Source organism: Salvelinus alpinus, chromosome 25 (assembly GCF_045679555.1).
Source record: "Salvelinus alpinus chromosome 25, SLU_Salpinus.1, whole genome shotgun sequence".
In the NCBI taxonomy this organism is placed as follows: Eukaryota; Metazoa; Chordata; class Actinopteri; order Salmoniformes; family Salmonidae; genus Salvelinus; species Salvelinus alpinus.
Genome location: NC_092110.1, coordinates 40,186,279 through 40,208,984, shown reverse-complemented (window position 1 = coordinate 40,208,984; position 22,706 = coordinate 40,186,279). Strand labels below are relative to the sequence as shown.

The 22,706-nt window shown below is 42.9% G+C and overlaps 1 protein-coding gene across 2 annotated transcripts in view; it reads left to right on the top strand.

Annotated features, from left to right (window-relative positions):
• ptk2ba (protein tyrosine kinase 2 beta, a) overlaps nucleotides 1-22,706 on the top strand; it is a 51,922-nt gene that overhangs the window by 6,348 nt on the left and 22,868 nt on the right. For both annotated transcript variants that reach the window (XM_071366774.1, XM_071366773.1), the window contains exons 3-19: nucleotides 3,156-3,334; nucleotides 4,202-4,289; nucleotides 4,831-4,910; nucleotides 5,090-5,152; nucleotides 5,397-5,451; nucleotides 12,956-13,096; nucleotides 13,202-13,276; nucleotides 16,885-16,986; nucleotides 17,130-17,247; nucleotides 17,909-17,948; nucleotides 19,150-19,193; nucleotides 19,390-19,434; nucleotides 19,671-19,768; nucleotides 20,005-20,086; nucleotides 20,377-20,477; nucleotides 20,780-20,895; nucleotides 22,207-22,307. In XM_071366774.1, coding sequence (XP_071222875.1) covers nucleotides 3,156-3,334; nucleotides 4,202-4,289; nucleotides 4,831-4,910; nucleotides 5,090-5,152; nucleotides 5,397-5,451; nucleotides 12,956-13,096; nucleotides 13,202-13,276; nucleotides 16,885-16,986; nucleotides 17,130-17,247; nucleotides 17,909-17,948; nucleotides 19,150-19,193; nucleotides 19,390-19,434; nucleotides 19,671-19,768; nucleotides 20,005-20,086; nucleotides 20,377-20,477; nucleotides 20,780-20,895; nucleotides 22,207-22,307 — 1,528 coding nt within the window. The remainder of the gene's footprint in view (nucleotides 1-3,155; nucleotides 3,335-4,201; nucleotides 4,290-4,830; nucleotides 4,911-5,089; nucleotides 5,153-5,396; nucleotides 5,452-12,955; nucleotides 13,097-13,201; nucleotides 13,277-16,884; nucleotides 16,987-17,129; nucleotides 17,248-17,908; nucleotides 17,949-19,149; nucleotides 19,194-19,389; nucleotides 19,435-19,670; nucleotides 19,769-20,004; nucleotides 20,087-20,376; nucleotides 20,478-20,779; nucleotides 20,896-22,206; nucleotides 22,308-22,706) is intronic.

Here is a 22,706-nt window from a genome sequence, read left to right as displayed (position 1 = left end):
CATGCCAATTGCATGCTCCCTCGAAACCTGAGACATCTGTGGCATTGTGTTGTGTGACAAAACTGCACATTTTAGAGTAGCCTTTTATTGTCCCCAGCACAAGGTGCACCTGTGTAATGATCTTGCTGTTTAATCATTTTCTTGATATGCCACACCTGTCAGGTGGAAAGGCGAAATGCTCACTAACAGGGATGTCAACAAATTTGTGCACAACATTTTAGAGAAATAAGCCTTTTGTGCATATAGAACATTTCTGGGATCTTTTATTTCAGCTCATGAAACGTGAGACCAACACTTTACATATTCTTTATATATTTTTTCAGTTATCATACTTAGTGACAGTACAATATTGGCACCATTTCAATTAACTTTCATATAACGTCCACTTAGCAGCGCAGAGACAGCATTCAAATGTGTGCAGGCCCGGTACAACTTTAGCTTTAATCACCAAGAGATTTTGCCTGTCTGTGACCAAGAGAAAGTGGTCTTGTTTCCATTATATGAAATGGTTTAGAATATCACAGTGTGATGAGAACACAGCTATTTGATTTTCTAGACTGTCACCTTTCATATGCCGTCTCCCAGGCTGGGCTCTGTCGCTTAGAAGGAGAGCGAATTCATTATTTTGTCAGGATAGGCCATAAAATGTGACACATTGTGCCACACCCTGTTCAAATGTGGTGTCTGAAACCTGACACTTCAAGTCACCTCCACGGAGAGAGTGGAAACAGAGAGCAGACAGATGGGTCTTTCTGGCATTATAAAGCACGGGACCTTACGGCTTTCACACACCGCTCTGTACACCAACACGTCAGTCTGAACCGGTTCAGAACTTCTCAACGTCCCCCATATACACTGGAAAAGAAGGGTTCTTCAGGCTGTACCCATAGGAGAACCCTTTTGGGTTCCAAGTAGAACCCTCTGTGGAAAGGTTTCTACACAGAACGCAAAATGGTTTTACCTGGAACCAAAACAGTTCGACCTAGAACCAATAAAGGTTCTTCAAAGGGTTCTCCTATGGGAACAGCCAAAGAACCATTTTAGGTTCTAAATAGCACCTTTTTTTCTAGGGAGTGTAGGGAACTTAACATCTAAACTACTAGTTTACTGTAGAGAGTACTGAACTCTATGGGTCACTACTATATATACAGTATACTATTATTATAGTATTGACGTACTAATATTACTACTGTAGTATTATTCATATTTCTACTATAATATATTTCCCCTATAATATATTTATACTATAATATATTTCCACTAATATATTTCTACTATAATATATTTCTTATATTTCTACTATAATATATTTCCGCTATAATATATTTCTACTATAATATTATTATGTTACGGTGTTGTCCTCTGGATGTGTGGGTCCAGACATTCAACATACCCTCTGCTACGACCCCCTACACTACTATACTGTATCGTGTACTATAATACCTTAACCGTTCCAGAATATAATACCAGACATTCAACATACCTACGACCCCCTACACTACTATACTGTATCGTGTACTATAATACCTTAACCGTTCCAGAATATAATACCAGACATTCAACATACCTACGACCCCCTACACTACTATACTGTATCGTGTACTATATTACCTTAACCGTTCCAGAACATAATACCAGACATTCAACATACCTACGACCCCCTACACTACTATACTGTATCGTGTACTATATTACCTTAACCGTTCCAGAATATAATACCAGACATTCAACATACCTACGACCCCCTACACTACTATACTGTATCGTGTACTATATTACCTTAACCGTTCCAGAATATAATACCAGACATTCAACATACCCTCTGCTACGACCCCCTACACTACTATACTGTATTGTGTACTATATTACCTTAACCGTTCCAGAATATAATACCAGACATTCAACATACCTACGACCCCCTACACTACTATACTGTATCGTGTACTATAATACCTTAACCGTTCCAGAATATAATACCAGACATTCAACATACCTACGACCCCCTACACTACTATACTGTATCGTGTACTATATTACCTTAACCGTTCCAGAACATAATACCAGACATTCAACATACCTACGACCCCCTACACTACTATACTGTATCGTGTACTATATTACCTTAACCGTTCCAGAACATAATACCAGACATTCAACATACCTACGACCCCCTACACTACTATACTGTATCGTGTACTATATTACCTTAACCGTTCCAGAATATAATACCAGACATTCAACATACCTACGACCCCCTACACTACTATACTGTATCGTGTACTATATTACCTTAACCGTTCCAGAATATAATACCAGACATTCAACATACCCTCTGCTACGACCCCCTACACTACTATACTGTATTGTGTACTATATTACCTTAACCGTTCCAGAATATAATACCAGACATTCAACATACCTACGACCCCCTACACTACTATACTGTATCGTGTACTATAATACCTTAACCGTTCCAGAATATAATACCAGACATTCAACATACCTACGACCCCCTACACTACTATACTGTATCGTGTACTATATTACCTTAACCGTTCCAGAACATAATACCAGACATTCAACATACCTACGACCCCCTACACTACTATACTGTATCGTGTACTATATTACCTTAACCGTTCCAGAATATAATACCAGACATTCAACATACCTACGACCCCCTACACTACTATACTGTATCGTGTACTATATTACCTTAACCGTTCCAGAATATAATACCAGACATTCAACATACCCTCTGCTACGACCCCCTACACTACTATACTGTATTGTGTACTATATTACCTTAACCGTTCCAGAATATAATACCAGACATTCAACATACCTACGACCCCCTACACTACTATACTGTATCGTGTACTATAATACCTTAACCGTTCCAGAACATAATACCAGACATTCAACATACCTACGACCCCCTACACTACTATACTGTATCGTGTACTATAATACCTTAACCGTTCCAGAACATAATACCAGACATTCAACATACCTACGACCCCCTACACTACTATACTGTATCGTGTACTATAATACCTTAACCGTTCCAGAACATAATACCAGACATTCAACATACCTATGACCCCCTACACTACTATACTGTATCGTGTACTATATTACCTTAACCGTTCCAGAATATAATAACAGCGGTGTTGTCCAGTGGATGTGTGGGTCCAGACATCCAACACTCCCTCTGCTACGGCCTGCTGCTGAAACACCTGAAGTCAGCTGAGGTCCACTGGCTGCACCCCGGCCTCACCGTGTCAGAACTGCAGCTACGCTACGAACAACAGCATCTGGAGGCAGAGTGGAGGTAACTCCTGACCTCTAGCACATGATCTCTTGCTCCGGGTTCCCACTACATCGCCAAGCAAAGTCAAAATTGGCTATATTGTAAAACTATATGAAAACTAAAATGTGCTTTTCGGTCTTAATGTAAGATTAGGGTTATGAATAAGGTTTGTAGTGTGGTTAAGATTAGGGTTAAAGTTAGGTTTAAAATCTGATTTTTAAGAGACATTTTAGAACTAGGCATGGCTTACAACTTTGTCATTTGTCCAGATAGTGACTGCCTCTTTCTCCTGATCTCTAAACCTTAACCTCTAACCCCTGTGTGTGTCCAGATAGTGACCTCTAAACCTTAACCTCTAACCCCTGTGTGTGTTCAGATAGTGACCTCTAAACCTTAACCTTTAACCCCTGTGTGTGTCCAGATAGTGACTGCCTCTTGCTCCTGACCTCTAAACCTTAACCTCTAACCCCTGTGTGTCCAGATAGTGACCTCTAAACCTTAACCTCTAACCCCTGTGTGTGTCCAGATAGTGACTGCCTCTTGCTCCTGACCTCTAAACCTTAACCTCTAACCCCTGTGTGTGTCCAGATAGTGACCTCTAAACCTTAACCTCTAACCCCTGTGTGTGTCCAGATAGTGACTGCCTCTTTTTCCTGACCTCTAAACCTTAACCTTTAACCCCTGTGTGTGTCCAGATAGTGACTGCCTCTTGCTCCTGACCTCTAAACCTTAACCTTTAACCCCTGTGTGTGTCCAGATAGTGACCTCTAGACCTTAACCTCTAACCCCTGTGTGTGTCCAGATAGTGACCTCTAAACCTTAACCTTTAACCCCTGTGTGTCCAGATAGTGACCTCTAAACCCTAACCTCTAACCCCTGTGTGTCCAGATATGACCTGCGCATTAGGTACATCCCTGCTGACTTCATAGAGAAGTTTAAAGAGGACAGAACCACACTGCTCTACTTCTACCAGCAGGTTGGTGACTGTTGCAGACTGTCTCTCTCTCTGACTGTCTCTCTGACTGTCTGTCTGTCTCTCTGACTGTCTCTCTGACTGTCTCTCTGACTGACTGCCTGTCTGACTGTCTGTCTCTCTCTCTGACTGCCTCTCTGACTGTCTCTCTGACTGACTGCCTCTCTGACTGTCTGTCTCTCTGACTGTCTGTCTGTCTGTCTGTCTCTCTCTCTCTCTCTCTCTCTCTCTCTCTCTCTGACTGTCTGTCTAACTGTCTGTCTGTCTGTCTGTCTGTCTGTCTGTCTGTCTGTCTCTCTCTCTCTCTCTGACTGTCTGTCTGTCTAACTGTCTGTCTGTCTAACTGTCTGTCTGTCTGACTGCCTCTCTGTCTGTCTGTCTGTCTGTCTGTCTGTCTGTCTGTCTGTCTGTCTGTCTCTCTGACTCTCTATGACTATCTCTCGGACTGTCACTGTCTGACTGTCTGTCTGTGGTGTTTTACTTGTAAGCAGGATTGTTGTACAGTTCTGATCCTTAAAGTGTATTTTTTTAAACACCTTGTCAGGTGAGAAGTGACTACATGCAGCACTATGCCAGTAAAGTGAGTGATGGGATGGCCTTGCAGTTAGGTTGTCTGGAGATCAGGTAACAACCCTCCGACACAAACATATTACTTTTACTATCCTTGTGGGGACTAAACAATTAATTCCCATTCAAAATCGTATTTTTTCTAACCCTTAACCTAACCCTTTTAACCCTAAATAACACACACAACCTTCCATTAAATCCACCCAATACTCACATGCGTGTGTTTCTCCCTACAGGAGATTCTATAAAGACATGAACCCCAATGGACTGGAGAAAAAGTCCAACTATGAACTGTTAGAGTAAGTACTGCCTGGGAAGGTTGGTTATGGTTCTGTAATTGGGTGTGGTGGGGGCTCATTGATTGTGTGTGTAAGTAATGGAAGGTTTGTTATGGTTCTGTAATTGGGTGTGGTGGGGGCTCATTGATTGTGTGTGTAAGTAATGGAAGGTTGGTTATGGTTCTGTAATTGGGTGTGGTGGGGGCTCATTGATTGTGTGTGTAAGTAATGGACGTTGTGTCTGTTTTTGCTTGCGTCTGTACAGGAAGGATGTAGGGCTGGGACTGTTCTTCCCCAAGGAGATGACTGACACCATGAAGGTACTGGATTGATTTAATTATTTTATTTTATTGACTTTAACATTTTATATTGATAACTAGTTGGTCCAGCAACTATTCCAGAGGTATTAGTTATCTATTCACCATGTGTTGATAAGTGATGTATATATGTATTAAGTGATGTATTGACAAGTATGTATGTATTGATAAGTCGCTCTGGATAAGAGCGTCTGCTAAATGACTTAAATGTAAATGTAAATAAGTGATGTATTCACCATGTGTTGATACGTGATGTATAGATTATTGATGTATATATTTTTTTTATTTATCCTTTATCTAACTAGGCAAGTCAGTTAAGAACAAATTATTATTTTCAATGACGGCCTAGGAACAGTGGGTTAACTGCCTGTTCAGGGGAAGAATGACAGATTTGTACCTTGTCAGCTCGGGGATTTGAACTTGCAACCTTTCGGTTACTAGTCCAACGCTCTAACCACTAGCCCCATATGTGTCGAGCATGTGTTGTTAAGTGATGTACAGTTGAAGTCGGAAGTTTACATAAACTGAGTTTAAAGGTCTTTCACAATTCCTGACATTTAATCCTAGTAAAAATTCCCTGTTTTAGGTCAGTTAGGATCACCACTTTATTTTAAGAATGTGAAATGTCAGAATAATACTGGAGAGAATGATTTATTTCAGCTTTTGTTTCTTTCATCACATTCCCAGTGGGTCACAAATTAGTATTTGGTAGCATTGCCTTTAAATTGTTTAACTTGGGTCAAACATTTTGGGTAGCCTTCCACAAGCTTCCCACAATAAGTTGGGTGAATTTTGGCCCATTCCTCCTGACAGAGCTGGTGTAACGGAGTCAGGTTTGTAGGCCTCCTTGCTCGCACACGCTTTTTCAGTTCTGCCCACAAATGTTCTATAGGATTGAGGTCAGGGCTTTGTGAAGGCCACTCCAATACCTTGACTTTGTTGTCCTTAAGCCATTTTGCCACAACTTTGGAAGTATGCTTGGGGGTCATTGTCCATTTGGAAGACCCATTTGCGACCAAGCTTTAACTTCCTGACTGATGTCTTGAGATGTTGCTTCAATATATCCACATCATTTTCCTTTCTCATGATGCCATCTATTTTGTGAAGTGCACCAGTCCCTCCTGCAGCAAAGCACCCCCACAACATGATGCTGCCACTCCCGCGCTTCACGGTTGGGATGGTGTTCTTCGGCTTGCAAGCATCCCCCCTTTTCCTCCAAACATAAAGATGGTCTTTATGGCCAAACAGTTCTATTTTTGTTTCATCAGACCAGAGGACATTTCTCCAAAAAGTACAATCTTTGTCCCCATGTGCAGTTGCAAACCGTAGTCTGGCTTTTTTAATGGCGGTTTTGGAGCAGTGGCTTCTTCCTTGCTGAGCGGCCTTTCAGGTTATGTCGATATAGGACTCGTTTTACTGTGGATATAGATACTTCTGTACCTGTTTCCTCCAGCATCTTCACAAGGTCCTTTGCTGTTGTTCTGGGATTGATTTGCACTTTTCGCACCAAAGTACGTTAATCTCTAGGAGACCGAACACGTCTCCTTCCTGAGCGGTATGACGGCTGCGTGGTCCCATGGTGTTTATACTTGCGTACTATTGTTTGTACAGATGAACGTGGTACCTTCAGGCGTTTGGAAATTGCTCCCATGGATGAACCAGACTTGTGGAGGTCCACAATTTTTCTTCTGAGGTCTTGGCTGATTTCTTTAGATTTTCCCATGATGACAAGCAAAGAGGCACTGGGTTTGAAGGTAGGCCTTGAAATACATCCACAGGTACACCTCCAATTGACTCAAATGTTGTCAATTAGCTTATCAGAAGCTTCTAAAGCCATGGCATCATTTTCTGGAATTTTCCAAGCTGTTTAAATGCACAGTCAACTTAGTGTATGTAATCTTCTGACCCACTGGAATTGTGATACAGTGAAATAATCTGTCTGTAAACAATTGTTGGAAAAATTACTTGTGTCATGCACAAAGTAGATGTCCTAACCGACTTGCCAAAACTATAGTTTGTTAACAAGAAATTTGTGGAGTGGTTGAAAAATGAGTTTTAATGACTCCAACCCAAGTGTATGTAAACTTCCGACTTCAACTGTATATATTGACCATGTGTTGATAAGTGATGTATTGATGTATAAACTCAGCAAAAAAAGAAACATCCTCTCAAAGTCAACTGCACTGGTGATAAGGCCTGCCAAGAAACGTCCTCTCACTGTCAACTGCATTTATTTTCAGCAAACTTAACATGTGTAAATATTTGTATGAACATAAGATTCAACAACTGAGACAAACTGAACAAGTTCCACAGACATGTGACTAACAGAAATGGAATAATGTGTTCCTGAACAAAGGGGAGGGGTCAAAATCAAAAGTAACAGTCAGTATCTGGTGTGGCCACCAGCTGCATTAAGTACTGCAGTGCATCTCCTCCTCATGGACTGCACCAGATTTGCCAGTTCTTGCTGTGAGATGTTACCCCGCTCTTCCATCAAGGCACTTACAAGTTCCTGGACCTTTCTGAGGGGAATGGCCCGAGCCCTCACCCTCCGATCCAACAGGTCCCAATGGGATTGAGATCCGGGCTCTTCGCTGGCCATGGCAGAACACTGACATTCCTGTCTTGCAGGAAATCACGCACAGAACAAGCAGTATGGCTGGTGGCGTTGCCATGCTGGAGGGTCATGTCAGGATGAGTCTGCAGGAGGGGTACCACTTGAGGGAGGAGGATGTCTTCCCTTTGAGATTGCCTGCAATGACAACAAGCTCAGTCCGATGATGCTGTGACACACCGCCCTTGACCATGACGGACCTTCCCTCAAAATCAATCCCACTCTAGAGTATAGTTGTTGTTACACGTGGTCTGCCACTGCGAGCACGATCAGCTATCCATCCTGTCTCCCTGTAGTGTTGTCTTAAGCGTCTCACAGTACGGACGTTGCAATTTATTGCCCTGGCCACATCTGCAGTCCTCATGCCTCCTTGCAGCATGCCTAAGGCACGTTCACACAGATGAGCAGGGACCCTGGGCATCTTTCTTTTGGTGTTTTTCAGAGTCAGTAGAAAGGCCTCTTTAGTGTCCTAAGTTTTCATAACTGTGACCTTAATTGCCTACCGTCTGTAAGCTGTTAGTGTCTTAACGACCGTTCCACAAGTGCATGTTCATTAATTGTTTATGGTTCATTGAAAAAGCATGGGAAACAGTGTTTAAACCCTTTGCAATGAAGATCTGTGAAGTTATTTGGATTTTTACAAATGATCTTTGAAAGACAGGGTCCTGAAAAAGGGACGTTTCTTTTTTTGCTGAGTTCATATGTATTGACCATGTAGTGATGTGTGTGTGTGTGTGTGTGTGTGTATATATATATATATATATATATGTTACGTACACCTCTTGGAGGGAGCACAACACCCTGCTACACCCAACTCCCCGTGGAGGTAAAGAGGTATGTGATTGTAGGTGCGGGTAAGGATGAAAAAGGCAGAGAATATTACCGTTTACTGGGAATATATTTCCTTAACACGGTAATGTGGGGAAAAGGGTCTGGACCGAACCAAAGAAAAGTAAAAGTTAGAGTCCCCTCTCCTACCTTACCCATAATCCATTACTTACCTCTCTTAGCACCACCTGGCGCGCTAACCAAAATACAGGGAATGGTCCGCCCAGGTCTTATCTAGTGTGCATAGACATAGTAAATACTACAGGTATATGTATGCCCGCAGGCCTCTTGCCTAAGCACTCCCATGGTGCCTTCCCCTTCCCCCCTGGGAACAAATGAAACAGAATAAGTCACCAAACTCCGTGAACAATTTGAATAAACAAAAAAAACACTAGGTACTATGGCAAAAACATACCTCTGCAGGAGCGGCTACAGAATACTTTCAACAACTTTACAGACCAGTACAGAACATACCAAGAAGGTATTCCTAACAAAGGAACACTGACTTTCCAAGCTGCAGAAGGAGTCGGTAATTGTAGACAGCTGTATCCCCTGACGAGAAGGCAGGTCAGAGTGCCAATCTGCAAGGGGCCAATCAGCTTCTTGGAATCCAGGAAGCCATCCTGAAACACACACATACACACCCAAAACAACACAGAAACTGGCGAATGTAACTATATATGTATTGACCATGTGTTGATAAGTGATGTATATATGAATTGACCATGTGTTGATAAGTGATGTATTGACCATGAGTTGATAAGTGATGTATTGACCATGAGTTGATAAGTGATGTATTGACCATGTGTTGATAAGTGATAGACACAACCGGTCAAAAGTTTTAGAACACCTACTCATTCAAAGGTTTTTCTTTATTTTTTACTGTTTTCTACATTGTAGAATAATAGTGAAGATATCAAAACTATGAAATAACACATATGGAATCATGTAGTAACCAAAACATTGTTAAACAAATCAAAATATTTGATGACAGCTTTGCACACTCTTGGCATTCTCTCAACCAGCTTCATGAGGTAGTCACCTGGAATGCATTTCAATTAACAGTTGTGCCTCCTTAAGTTAATTTGTGGAATTTCTTTCCTCCTTAATGCTTTTGATCCAATCAGTTGTGTTGTGACACGGTGGAGGGGGGTATACAGAAGATAGCCCTATTTGGTAAAAGACCAATTCCATAATATGGCAAGAACAACTCAAATAAGCAAAGAGAAACGACAGTCCATCATTACTTGAAGACATGAGGGTCAGTCAATGTAGAATATTTCAAGAACTTTGATCGTTTCTTCAAGTGCAGTCGCAAAAACCATCAAGCGCTATGATGAAACTGGCTCTCATGATGACCTCCACAGGAATGGAAGACCCAGAGTTACCTCTGCTGCAGAGGATAAGTTCATTAGAGTTACCAGCCTCAAATTGCAGCCCAAATAAATGCTTCAGAGAGTTCAAGTGACAGACACATCTCAACATCAACTATTCAGAGGAGACTGTGTGAATCAGGCCTTCATGGTCAAATTACTGCAAAGAAACCACTACTAAAGGACACCAATAATAAGAAGAGACTTGCCTGGGCCAAGAAACACGAGCAATGGACATTAGACCGGTGGAAATGTGTCCTTTGGTCTGGAGTTCAAATTTGAGATTTTTGGTTCCAACCGCCGTGTCTTTGTGAGACTCAGTGTGGGTGAACGGATGATCTCTGCATGTATATTTCCCACCGTGAAGAATGGAGGAGGTGGTGTGATGGTGTGGGGGTGCTTTGCTGGTGACACTGTCTGTGATATCTTTAGAATTCAAGGCACACTTAACCAGCATGGCTACCACAGCCATGTGCAACGATACACTGTCCCATCTGGTTTTGGCTTAATGGGACGATCATCTGTTTTTCAATAGGACAATGACCCAACACACCTCCAGGCTGTGTAAGGGCTATTTTACCAAGAAGGAGAGTGATGGAGTGATCAGATGACCTGGCTTCCACAATCACCTGACCTCAACCCAATTTAGATGGTTTGGGATGTGAAGGAAAAGCAGCCATCAAGTGCTCAGCATATGTGGGAACTCCTTCAAGATTGTTGGAAAAGCATTCCAGGTGAAGCTGGTTGAGAGAATGCCAAGAATGTGCAAGGCTGTCATCAAGGCAAAGGGTGGCTATTTGAAGAATCTCAAATATAAAATGTTTTCAATTGTTTAACACTTTTTTTGGTTACTAATTTGTTATTTCATAGTTTTGATGTCTTCACTATTATTCTACAATGTAGAAAATAGTAAAAATAAAGAAAACCCCTTGAATGAGTAGATATTCTAACACTTTTGACCGGTCGTGTGTGTATATATATATATATATGTGTATATGTGTATGTGTATTGACCATGTGTTGATAGGTGATGTGTGTGTATAAATGTATTGACAAGTGATTAATTGATGTATACAGTGGGCTCCAAAACTACTGGCACCACTGACTGGCAATTCACAAACAATACTTTAAAACATATAAACAATATAATTATAGAGAGAAACTCAAAATACCACTTTAAAAAATATATAATTTAATTCATCTAAGTCTTAAGGAACTATATTAAGCCATTACATCACTTCCTGTTTCACTAAGGTATAAAAATGAGGTAACACGCCTGTAATATCCCACTGTCATCCAACACCATGAAGAAAACAAAAGAACTGGCAGTTCAAAAGAGACAGATGGTTGTAGACCTTCATAAATCTGTTAATGGCAACAAGAAGATCCACAAACGATTGAATATACCACTGTATTTGTATTTCTTATGGAGTCCTATTAGCTACTCTTCCTGGGGTCCAGCAAAATTAAGGCAGTTTATACAGTTTTAAAAACACCGAGTACTGCCAGGGCAATTATTAAAACATTCTAAAGATATGGAACAGTTGAAAACCTCACGGGTAGAGGATGCAAATTCATTTCGCCCCCCAGGATAGAGAGGAGGATGGTGAGAGAGAAGGCACAACATCCCCAAGAATCACTGTAAAAGAATTGCAGGCCTTGGTGGCGTCTTGGGGTCATCAGGTTTCAAAAAGCACCATCAGACGCCACCTCCACAACCACAGGCTCTTTGGAAGAGTTGCCAGAAGACGCCACCTCCACAACCACAGGCTCTTTGGAAGAGTTGCCAGAAGAAAGCCCTTTCTGACCCCAAGACACAGACGCAAGCGCTTGGAGTTTGCCAAACGTCATTTCAATTATGACTGGAAGAAGGTGCTCTGGTCAGATGAGACCAAAATTGAATGTTTTGGTCAGGTACAGTATCATCATGTTTGGTGTCGAAACAGAGATGCATACAAGGAGAGGCACCTCATACTCACGGTGAAATATGGAGGGGGGGTCAGTGATGTTTTGGGGCTGTTTTAATTCCAGAGGTCCAGAGGCACTGGTTAAGATTGATGGCATAATGAATTCCACCAAGTATCAGGCAATTTTGGCTGACAATCTGGTTGCCTCTGCCAGAGGGCTGGGACTTGGCCGTAGGTGGACTTTCCAACAAAACAATGACCCAAAACATACCTCAAGAACCACACAGAAATGGTTCTGTAACAACAAAATCAATGTTCTGCCATGGCCATCTCAGTCGCCGGACCTCAATCCAATCAAAAACCTGTGGTCTGAGTGGAAGAGGGCAGTTGATAAGCGCAAACCCAAGAATGTGAAGGATCTTGAAAGGATCTGCATAGAGGAATGGTCCAAAATCCCTCCAAATGTGTTCCTTAACCTTGTCAAACATTACAGGAAAAGACACCATGTGGTTATCCTTGCCAGAGGTGGTGGCACTAAGTACTAAATGAGGAGTGCCAATAATTATGGAACCTTGATTTTGGCTAAATTTATTTTGTATTAAATAATTGAATGATTTTGGTTGGTTCCATTGAAAGATTAATAAAATACAGTATTTCTCACATGTTGGTATTTTGAGTTTCTCTCTATAATTCTATTGTTTATATTTTTTTTTACGTATTGTTTGTGCATTGCCAGTCATGGGAAACAGTCATTTTGGAGCTCACTGTATCTGTTTTGATCCCCAGTCGAAGGCTCTACGTAAGATGATTCAACAGACGTTCCAGAGGTACTCGTGTCTGAAGGAGGAGGAGTGTGTTGTGAAATTCTTTACCACGCTAGCAGACTGCTATGACTACATACAGGAGAGTTTCACCTGTCAGTTAGTGGTGAGTCATACACACACACACACACACACACACACACACACATAGAGTACACACCCTGAATCCTATTCTCCACTCAAACCCTTGTCCCTCTGTCTCTCTCTCCAGCAAGGCTGGAGTCTGGCGGTGGACCTGGTCATTGGGCCTGAGGGGATCCGCCAACGTACAGATAAAAACTCTGTGGTGAGTTGTAGTTGGCAAACAACATATTTGCCCCATCCATAGACCTGTACACTCTTAGGGGGAAAAAAAGGTGCTATCTAGAACCTAAAACGTTTCTTCAGCTGTCCCCATAGGAGAACCCTTTTGGGTTCCACGGAGAACCCTTTCCTACAGAGAGTTCTACCTGGAACCAAAAAGGGTTCTACCTGGAACCAAAAAGGGTTCTACCTGGAACCAAAAAGGGTTCTACCTGGAACCAAAAAGGGTTCTCCTATGGGGACAGCTGAAGAACCCTTTTGGAATGTCCCATCCTGCCCTAACCACACACAACATTCACACTCAGCCCTTGGTAGTTGTTACTCTTAGCATTCAGACAGTACTAAACTCTTGGTAGTTGTTACTCTTAGCATTCAGACAGTACTAAACTCTTGGTAGTTGTTACTCTTTGCATTCACACAGTACTAAACGCTTGGTAGTTGTTACTCTTTGCATTCACACAGTACTAAACTCGTGGTAGTTGTTACTCTTAGCATTCAGACAGTACTAAACTCTTGGTAGTTGTTACTCTTTGCATTCACACAGTACTAAACTCTTGGTAGTTGTTACTCTTAGCATTCAGACAGTACTAAACTCTTGGTAGTTGTTACTCTTTGCATTCACACAGTACTAAACGCTTGGTAGTTGTTACTCTTAGCATTCACACAGTACTAAACGCTTGGTAGTTGTTACTCTTTGCATTCACACAGTACTAAACTCTTGGCAGTTGTTACTCTTTGCATTCACACAGTACTAAACGCTTGGTAGTTGTTACTCTTTGCATTCACACAGTACTAAACTCTTGGTAGTTGTTACTCTTTGCATTCACACAGTACTAAACGCTTGGTAGTTGTTACTCTTTGCATTCACACAGTACTAAACGCTTGGTAGTTGTTACTCTTTGCATTCACACAGTACTAAACGCTTGGTAGTTGTTACTCTTAGCATTCACACAGTACTAAACGCTTGGTAGTTGTTACTCTTTGCATTCACACAGTACTAAACTCTTGGTAGTTGTTACTCTTTGCATTCACACAGTACTAAACTCTTGGTAGTTGTTACTCTTTGCATTCACACAGTACTAAACGCTTGGTAGTTGTTACTCTTAGCATTCACACAGTACTAAACGCTTGGTAGTTGTTACTCTTTGCATTCACACAGTACTAAACTCTTGGTAGTTGTTACTCTTTGCATTCACACAGTACTAAACGCTTGGTAGTTGTTACTCTTAGCATTCACACAGTACTAAACTCTTGGTAGTTGTTACTCTTAGCATTCACACAGTACTAAACTCTTGGTAGTTGTTACTCTTAGCATTCAGACAGTACTAAACTCTTGGTAGTTGTTACTCTTAGCATTCAGACAGTACTAAACTCTTGGTAGTTGTTACTCTTAGCATTCAGACAGTACTAAACTCTTGGTAGTTGTTACTCTTAGCATTCAGACAGTACTAAACTCTTGGTAGTTGTTACTCTTTGCATTCACACAGTACTAAACTCTTGGTAGTTGTTACTCTTTGCATTCACACAGTACTAAACTCTTGGTAGTTGTTACTCTTTGCATTCAGACAGTACTAAACTCTTGGTAGTTGTTCCTCTTAACATTCAGACAGTACTAAACTCTTGGTAGTTGTTACTCTTATCATTCTTCACATTTCCGAGAATCAGACAACCATTCAGGGTCAAACCACAATTACCCTGCACTCAAACCAAACACAATGAACTGTTCAAAGTAAATGCATATGTGTGTGTCTCTGTCCCTGTCTTTCTCTGTCCCTGTCTCTGTCCCTGTCTTTCTCTGTCCCTGTCTCTGTCTCTCTGTCCCTGTCTCTCTCTGTCCCTGTCTCTGTCCCTGTCTTTCTCTGTCCCTGTCTCTCCCTGTCCCTCTCTGTCCCTGTCTCTGTCCCTGTCTTCCTCTGTCTCTCTGTCCCTGTCTCTCTCTGTCCCTGTCTTTCTCTGTCCCTGTCTCTGTCTCTCTGTCCCTGTCTCTATCTGTCCCTGTCTCTCTCTGTCCCTGTCTCTCTCTGTCCCTGTCTTTCTCTGTCCCTGTCTCTCTGTCCCTGTCTGTCTCTGTCCCTGTCTCTCTGTCCCTGTCTCTCTGTCCCTGTCTCTGTCTCTCTGTCTCTGTCTTTCTGTCCCTGTCTCTATCCCTGTCTCTCCCTGTCCCTGTCTCTGTCCCTGTCTCTGTCTCCCTGTCCCTGTCTCTGTCCCTGTCTCTGTCTCTCTGTCCCTGTCTCTCTCTGTCCCTGTCTCTGTCCCTGTCTTTCTCTGTCCCTGTCTCTGTCTCTCTGTCCCTGTCTCTCCCTGTCCCTCTCTGTCCCTGTCTCTGTCCCTGTCTTCCTCTGTCTCTCTGTCCCTGTCTCTCTCTGTCCCTGTCTTTCTCTGTCCCTGTCTCTGTCTCTCTGTCCCTGTCTCTATCTGTCCCTGTCTTTCTCTGTCCCTGTCTCTGTCCCTGTCTTTCTCTGTCCCTGTCTCTGTCTCTCTGTCCCTGTCTCTCTCTGTCCCTGTCTCTGTCCCTGTCTTTCTCTGTCCCTGTCTCTGTCTCTCTGTCCCTGTCTCTCCCTGTCCCTCTCTGTCCCTGTCTCTGTCCCTGTCTTCCTCTGTCTCTCTGTCCCTGTCTTTCTCTGTCCCTGTCTCTGTCTCTCTGTCCCTGTCTCTATCTGTCCCTGTCTCTCTCTGTCCCTGTCTCTCTCTGTCCCTGTCTTTCTCTGTCCCTGTCTCTCTGTCCCTGTCTCTCTCTGTCCCTGTCTCTCTCTGTCCCTGTCTCTCTCTGTCCCTGTCTTTCTCTGTCCCTGTCTTTCTCTGTCCCTGTCTCTCTGTCCCTGTCTGTCTCTGTCCCTGTCTCTCTGTCCCTGTCTCTATCCCTGTCTCTCCCTGTCCCTGTCTCTGTCCCTGTCTCTGTCTCTCTGTCCCTGTCTCTATCCCTGTCTCTCTCTGTCCCTGTCTCTCTCTGTCCCTGTCTCTCTCTGTCCCTCTCTGTCCCTGTCTCTGTACCTGTCTGTCTCTGTCTCTGTCCCTGTCTCTGTCTCTGTCCCTGTCTCTCTCTGTCCCTTTCTCTGTCTCTGTCCCTTTCTCTGTCTCTGTCCCTTTCTCTGTCTCTGTCCCTTTCTCTGTCTCTGTCCCTTTCCCTGTCCCTGTCCCCCTCTGTCCCTATCTCTCTCTGTCCCTGTCCCTGTATCTCTCTGTCCCTGTCCCTGTATCTCTCTGTCCCTGTCCCTGTCTCTCCCTGTCTCTGTCCCTGTCTGTCCCCGTCTCTCTCTGTCCCTGTCTGTCCCTGTCCATGTCTCTCTCTGTCCCTGTCTGTCCCTGTCCATGTCTCTCTCTCTGTCCATGTCTCTCTCTGTCCCTGTCTGTCCCTGTCCATATCTCTCTCTGTCCCTGTCTGTCCCTGTCCATGTCTCTCTCTGTCCCTGTCTGTCCCTGTCCATGTCTCTCTCTGTCCCTGTCTGTCCCTGTCCATGTCTCTCTCTGTCCCTGTCTGTCCCTGTCCATGTCTCTCTCTGTCCCTGTCTGTCCCTGTCCATGTCTCTCTCTGTCCCTCTCTGTCTTTGTACCTCTCTCTCTATCTGTGTGTGTGTGTGTGTGTGTGTGTAGCCTGTCTGCTTGGCCAGTTTCTCTCAGGTCCGCAGTATCAGATGCTCTCAGCAGAACGATGGCCAAGCGCTGCTAACAGTTGACATACAGGGAGCCAAGCAGGTAAACACACACACACACACACACACACACACACACACACACACACACACACACACACACACACACACACACACACACACACACACACACACACACACACACACACACACACACACACACACACTAACCTGTGCCCTCCACAGCCTCTGTCAGTGACCACAGACTGTCTGGCTACAGCTGAAAACATGGCGGACCTGATAGACGGCTACTGTCGACTGGGAACTTCCTCTGACACCTCCCTCATCATCAGAACTAACAAAGGTACCACACACATACACACACACACACAGAGACAAAGACAGAGAGAGACAGGGGCAGAGACACACACACACACACACACACACACACACACACACACACACACACAGAGACACACACACACAGAGACACACAGAGACACACACACACACACAGAGACACACACACACACAGAGACACACACACATACACAGAGACACACACACATACACAGAGAAACACACAGACACACACACACACACACACACACACACACACACACACACACACACACACACACACACACAGAGACACAGAGACACACACCTCCCTTATCATCAGAACTAACAAAGGTACCGCTAACAGGCTTACGTAATGAAAGCAGTCTGTTAGCCTAGAATCAGGCTTACGTAATGAAAACAGTCTGTTAGCCTAGAATCAGGCTTACGTAATGAAAGCAGTCTGTTAGCCTAGAATCAGGCTTACGTAATGAAAACAGTCTGTTAGCCTAGAATCAGGCTTACGTAATGAAAACAGTCTGTTAGCCTAGAATCAGGCTTACGTAATGAAAACAGTCTGTTAGCCTAGAATCAGGCTTACGTAATGAAAACAGTCTGTTAGCCTAGCAATGTTAGCATCTCTAACTAAAGATTTAAAGTTAAGTCTGATGTGATTCAACCCACAGAGAGAGACTCCAATTTCGCCCTGCCTGCTATCCCTACAGGGTGAGATCACTGTCTGTTCTCTCTGTCTGTGTCTCTCTCTGTGTGTCTCTCTCGGTCTCTCTCTTTCTCTCTCTGTCTCTCTCTCTCTGTGTGTCTGTCTCGCTCTCTCTGTGTCTCTCTCTGTGTGTCTGTGTCTCTCTCTGTGTGTGTCTCTCTCTCTCTCTCTCTCTGTGTGTGTCTGTCTCGCTCTCTCTGTGTCTCTCTCTCTGTGTCTGTGTGTGTCTCTCTCTCTCTCTGTGTCTCTATGTCTCTCTCTCTCTCTGTGTCTCTCTGTCTCTCTCTCTCTTTGTCTCTCTGTCTCTCTCTCTCTCTCTCTCTCTCTCTCTCTCTCTATGTCTCTCTCTCTGTGTCTCTCTCTCTCTGTCTCTCTCTCTCTCTCTGTGTCTCTCTCTCTCTCTATGTCTCTCTCTCTGTGTCTCTCTCTCTGTGTCTCTCTGTCTCTCTCTCTCTCTCTGTGTCTCTCTCTGTGTCTCTCTCGCTCTCTCTCTATGTCTCTCTCTCTGTGTCTCTCTCTCTGTGTCTCTCTCTGTGTCTCTCTGTCTCTCTCTTTCTCTATGTCTCTCTCTCTGTGTGTGTCTCTCTCTCTCTCTCTCTCTCTCTCTCTCTCTCTCTCTCTCTCTCTCTCTGTCTCTCTGTCTCTCTCTCTCTCTATGTCTCTCTCTCTATGTCTCTCTCTCTGTGTCTCTCTCTCGGTGTCTCTCTCTCTCTCTGTGTCTCTCTCTCTCTGTCTCTCTCTCTCTCTGTCTCTCTCTCTCTCTCCGTGTCTCTCTCTGTGTCTCTCTGTTTCTCTCTCTCTCTGTGTCTCTCTGTTTCTCTCTCTCTCTGTATCTCTCTCTGTGTGTGTGTCTCTCTCTGTTTCTCTCTCTCCCTCTCATTGTCTTTGTCTCTGTCTCTGTGTGGGTTCAGTAGAATATGTTTTATGTTTATATGTGGTTAGCTATGTTAGTCAGTCGAATGGTGTGTGTTAGCATGCGGTTAGCTGCAAGTGTGTCAGTTACATGTTGTTTTCACACCAGACTGTTCCAGTTACTGCTCTCTCTGTGAGACACTTTCCAAGAGGACCACAATGGAAATAAAACTTCACGCCTCATTGTGTTTTTATCTTCAACCATTTATTTGTTTATGTACGTAAATGTCTCTGAAGCAGCCTGCTACTTAGAATGTTTCTAATAAATTCAATGAATGAATGAATCTGTAACAGAGGGAGTAAAGATGTCCCCAGGAAGAGTGTAAACAACAGACAAGGTGAGTGTAAACAACAGACAAGGTGAGTGTTTCCTGAACGAATCCTCTCTCTATAGTTGTATTTCTTCATACTGGTCCCGGGGACCCAAAGGAGCAAAAAAAACAGAAACCCTTTTTAGGTCCACTGGATCAGAATTAAGAAACACAGAGACATTATCTGGTGCTGAATCTAATTCTAGTCCTAATCTACCTGTAGGTTCAGACATCTACGCTGAGATCTCCGAGGAGAAGCCAGACTCTGGTAAGTGACATCACATTTCCAAGCCACGTGCTTCTACACCTGCATTGCTTGCTGTTTGGGGTTTTAGGCTGGGTTTCTGTACAGCACTTTGAGATATCAGCTGATGTAAGAAGGGCTTTATAAATACATTTGATTTGATATGACAGAGGAGCAGTGATTCAGTGAGATGGAATAATAGTTATTTTATATATCATGTTCACAAATTTAAAATGTGTGTGTGTGTGTGTGTGTATCAGGGTGCAGGTATAGCCTCTCCAGAGATGAAATTTACCTGGGGCGTATCCTGGGGGAGGGCTTCTTCGGAGAGGTGCATGATGGAGTCTACAAAAGCCCGGCAAGTCTTTGACATCACTTCCCCTCTGGCTCTGACATCACTTCCCCTCTGTCTCTGACATCACTTCCCCGCTGGCTCTGACATCACTTTCCATTTCTAAAATCAATTCTCCTCTCTGCAACTCAATTCTTCTAAATTGGATTCCTCTCCTGTGTGTGTGTGTGTGTGTGTGTGTGTGTGTGTGTGTGTGTGTGTGTGTGTGTGTGTGTGTGTGTGTGTGTGTGTGTGTGATGTAGACAGGGGAGCGTGTACGTGTAGCAGTGAAGACATGTAAAGACTGTTCTGCTGACGTAAAGGAGAAGTTTATGAGTGAAGCTGGTGAGTACTCTTTTCATTTTAGCCAACCAAAAGTAGTTCTGAAAGAACCAAAAGTAGTTCTGAAAGAACCAAAAGTAGTTCTGAACCAAAAGTGGTCCCTGAAAATGGCGTACTACGTCACGAATGTGAACCACGTTATTACTCTCTCTCTCTCTCTCTCTCTCTCTGTCTCTCTCTCGCTGTGTCTCCATCTGTGTGTCTCTCTGTCTCTCTCTCTCTCTGTGTCTCTCTCTGTCTCCATCTGTGTCTCTCTCTCTCTATCTCTCTTTCTGTATCTCTGTCTCTGTCAGTGTTGATGAAGACTCTAGATCATCCTCACATTGTACGTCTGATCGGCGTCATTGAGGTGGACCCTGTGTGGATCGTCATGGAGCTGTACGAGTACGGAGAGGTGAGGGTCCCGAGACCAGTTCACGAGGGGTCAGAGGTTTTGTGTGATGTCACCAGTCTACCTCATAAATATGAAGTCACGCACTGGCCCAGAATGCATCACATCAAGGAGTAGAGCAAGATAATGTATAGAAATAACCCACATCTCTCTGTGTGTGTGTGTGTGTGTGTGTGTGTGTGTGTGTGTGTGTGTGTGTGTGTGTGTGTGTGTGTGTGTGTGTGTGTGTGTGTGTGTGTGTGTGTGTGTGTGTGTGTGTGTGTGTGTGTGTGTGTGTGTGTGTGTGTGTGTGTGTGTGTGTGTAGTTGGGCACCTACCTTGTGGAGCAGCAGAGGTCTCTGACCAGTGTGACTCTGGTCCTGTATAGTCTACAGGTCTGTAAAGCCCTGGCTTACCTAGAGGGGCTGAACATGGTACACAGGTAACAAACGCGCTACATTCACGTCCCTGCTTTCCTGGCTTCGCACATCTGAATGTCATGTTGTTTAGAGGAAGTAGTTTAAAGGGGAAATCACCATTTTAAATGAATAACCTCTAAATGCCTCATGAGCTCAACAGCTCCATTAGAACCCAACGTATCAGCTCTTTTTATTCTGTTTGTGAACAAATGTATTTTTAACCCCTCAGCTTTCCTATGAATTCCTTCAACCCCTCAGCTGGCAGGGTGACTGCTTTGTTGTTGTTTGAACTGCAGATTTCCCCTTTTAACCCAGAGAGGAAGTGAATGCCTGTTTCATCAGCCCCATAAGCATCATACCACTTCTGCAGTCAGCCCTCAAAGTCTGCTTCCTCATTGGCTGAATGATTCATTTCTGACTGTGTTTCTCTCTTATTGGTCAACCTTGGTTAATATGGTTTCATCCCGGCATTGTGGATTGGTTAAAGGCCCAGTGCAGACAAAAGTGTGATTTTCTTGTGTTATATTTCCACACTATGAGGTTGGAATAATACTGTGAAATGGTGAAAATGATGATAATGTCATTTTAGTGAAAGACCTGTTTGAAAAGACCTACCTGAAATTTCTGCCTGTTTTGGTGGGATGGAGTTCTGGCCTGGTGACATCATCAGGAGGTAAATTAATGAATAGTCCAATAAGAAAAAGAGTTCCAAACCTCTCTGCCAATAACAGCTGGTTTTCAGTTTTCCCACTCAGACCACTACTACATTCTTATTTGAGAAAGTTGGTTTTCTTTGCTAAGAAGCTTTTTTGTTGCTTACATTTTTTTTGGGGGGGGGGGGGGGACAAGATACTTAAAGGGGCAATCGGTATCATTACTGCATCTATTTTTGGATTTATAAATTAATGATATGTAAATATTGATTCTTGACGAATATATAAATGTATAAATGACTCGTGAGCTTGGTTGAACTGTCGTAACCAAAATATAAACTTATTTTATAGTTTTACTTGTAAACAAAAGGTAATGTAAAGAAACACTATATATAGCCTCAAACATGGTTAAAACGATCATTTTCAGATCATGGATGGTCAGTCCTTGCATCCATTGTTCTGTCTATGAATTTGAGAGTGGTTACATTTCTCCAGCCCCCTCATCCCTCAGCTTTTTACCAAAACAGGGGCGGGGAAAACTTTGTTATTGTTTTCTACTGCTGATTGCTGCTTTAATTGTTACCTAGAAATGCTAACGGCTCCATTGGATCTTTTGATATTGTTTAGTTTCTCTATTGTGATTGGTTAATATAGTTCAATTTCTCTATTGTGATTGGTTAGAGACATAGCTGTGAGGAACGTGTTGGTGGCGTCTGCAGACTGTGTCAAACTGGGAGACTTTGGGCTGTCACGATACGTAGAAGAAGAAGAGTACTATAAAGGTATTAACACAAACATTAATAATAGTGATATATAGTAACTATAATATAATAACACAAACATTAATAATAGTGATATATAGTAACTATAATATAATATAATATATTAACACAACCATATAGGGCATTTAGAAAGTATTCAGACCCCTTTGACTTTTTCCACATTTTGTTACGTTACAGCCTTATTCTAAAATGGATTAAATAAAACAATTCCTCATCAATCTACACACAATAATAACCTATAATGACAAAGCGAAAACATTATTTTTAATTTTTTTTGTGTCATTTTCAGAAATACCTTATTTACATAAGTATTCAGACCCTTTGCTATGAGACTCTAAATTGAGTTCAGGTGCATCCTGTTTCCATTGATCATCCTTGAGATGTTTCTACTTGGAGTCC